This window comes from Aphis gossypii, unplaced genomic scaffold (genome assembly GCF_020184175.1).
Source record: "Aphis gossypii isolate Hap1 unplaced genomic scaffold, ASM2018417v2 Contig00873, whole genome shotgun sequence".
In the NCBI taxonomy this organism is placed as follows: Eukaryota; Metazoa; Arthropoda; class Insecta; order Hemiptera; family Aphididae; genus Aphis; species Aphis gossypii.
The window spans coordinates 21,581-23,851 of NW_026083334.1; the positions used below are offsets into that span (position 1 = coordinate 21,581).

The 2,271-nt window shown below is 26.0% G+C and overlaps 1 protein-coding gene across 1 annotated transcript; it reads right to left on the bottom strand.

The window, feature by feature from the left end:
• Positions 1–1,173: 1,173 nt before the first annotated feature.
• LOC114131876 (uncharacterized) lies at positions 1,174–2,271 on the bottom strand. Its single transcript, XM_027997201.2, has one exon. The coding sequence runs from the start codon at positions 2,269–2,271 to the stop codon at positions 1,174–1,176; it is 1,098 nt and encodes a 365-aa protein (XP_027853002.2).

Below are 2,271 nucleotides of genomic sequence, written 5' to 3' on the forward strand. Positions count from 1 at the left end.
TCAAATTTGAATGAACCTTATTTAAATATTATACTATATAATCAAGTTGTTTTTAATACTTATACTGATTTAACTCAATTACCTTCAAAATTATTTAATTTTTATTATCAAAAAATTTTGATGTCCAAAATTTCTATTAAAACAGTATTTAATCAGACTATTACACAGTCTAATAGTCAACTGTGGTCTGAACAAAGAAACTTAAGAATTTCTGCAAGTACAAAAGCGCATAAAATTAAAACTCTAAAAGACTTAAGCCCAATAAAACAGAATAAGCTAGCTAAAGCATTATGCAATGAAATAGTACTTAGAGGAAAAGCTGCTACTAATGTTTTTTATGGAATAACTACTGAAAAAAAGGCTTTAGAAGTTTACTGTAAAATGATAGGTGTTGAAGTTTTACAATGTGGACTGATAATTCATGAAAAAATGCCATGGATTTGTTGTAGTCCAGATGGAATTGTATTGAAAAATGGAAAACTAGATAGAATTCTTGAGATTAAATGTCCAATATCATTTAAAGAAAAACCATTTATTGATTCTGTTGATGGAAAAGTGAAGTTGAAATACTTAAAATATAATTTACTTGGTCAACTAATACTTAAACCAAGCTCAATATATTACACTCAGTGTCAAATTTTAATGATGTGTACTGGTCTTCAAAAATGTGATTTATTTATTTATAACAATATAAAACCTATTATTTTAAGTATAGAAAGGAATGATAAATTTTTGAATAATATTTCCAAAAAAATTGAAATATTTTATTTCAATTATTATTTACCAAATTTAGTTATTTAAAAGTCACCAGTCAAAATAATTTTTATTTAAGTTCATGGTTATATTTTGTTTATTTTTTTTTTTTTGTCTACAAATGTAGACACTAACTTACTTGTATCATATTTATGTAAAGTATTAACATTTTATTATGATGTTTAAACCTTAATTCCTAAAAATATAATATAGGTATATTTATATAAATTGCAATAAACAAAAATAGTTGAGGAAAGTGTGTCCAAATTTATTTATTTTTTAGTTTTGAATTGAAAACGGTCCTATATTACATTACTTATAATAATAAAACATTACTTTTCAATGTATTTTATTAGTTATTTACATAGTAATTTAATATAAGAATAAATGATTTATAGTAGATAAACTTAATACTTAAAACTATTGCTTAATAATAGGATTCTGTAAATTAGAAATAACACAACATACATTAAATATATAATCAGCATAAGGCACAAGTTCCATTTGAAATTTGTTAAAAATACCAAAAGTTTTTATTTGAGCGAACAATCTTTCTATGTGTATTCTTACACTTGCAATGTTGTATGTTGTTAAAACTTCTTCTTCAGTAAAGCGTCCATTATGCAAAATAGGAGGCATTAACAAGATACCACTAGAATTTTCACATTCTGTTCTTATTCCAGGAAATCCTTTATCTGCTAAAATTATGTCTCCAGGCTCTATGTTCAATAGAAATCCGCTGTCATTGGTGATGTATGAATCACTAGCACGGCCACCATAGCATTTGGAAACAAAACATACCATGCCGTTAGGAGTTATAGCAACCAAAAATTTAATGGTATAACAACCTTTATAATTTGAGTACAAATATACTCGTTGTTCAACTGTTTTGGGTTGTTCAACACGTATTTCTGTGCAATCGATGATACACCGACAGTTAGGATAATTTCTTTTAAAACATTCTGGTAATATACTAGATACTACCTCTTTACTGGGCCAAAAAATAATATTTTTAGTTTTTTCATAAATTATTATTAAAATGTCAATAAAAATTCTTTGAGCTGTGGTTCGGTGAATTTTAAATAATACACTTAATGCTGAATATGTTAGACCTAATTTTATTTTCATCATAAATAGTATAACTCGATTTTCCTCACACATTTGATTACCAACACTTTTAGGAATTATTTTAAGAAAAAAATTGAATATTTTTGAAGAAAGTCCAGTTAAATGTTTAAGTCCTTCTTCATTGTTACTAATGGAAGAAAATCCATGAAAACCACCACATAACAAAGAGCATCCCAAGTCTGAAGAACTAGGCCCACATGATTTATGAGCCATTTTAGTTTCATTTATAACATTTTGATAAGGCAATTGAGCCATTGTACCAATATTATTACCTTCAGTAGTACAATAGAATAAAAAATTATTTGCTAAATTACCATCCAATGATGCTTGAACGCCTATTGATTTATAATTCTGTTCTATTACAGTTTCCACTTTATCTTGAGTACACAT

Bases quoted from the DNA above. Each gene is read 5' to 3' on its own strand.
- LOC114131876 (XM_027997201.2), bottom strand. From the start codon at position 2,271: ATGTGTACTCAAGATAAAGTGGAAACTGTAATAGAACAGAATTATAAA.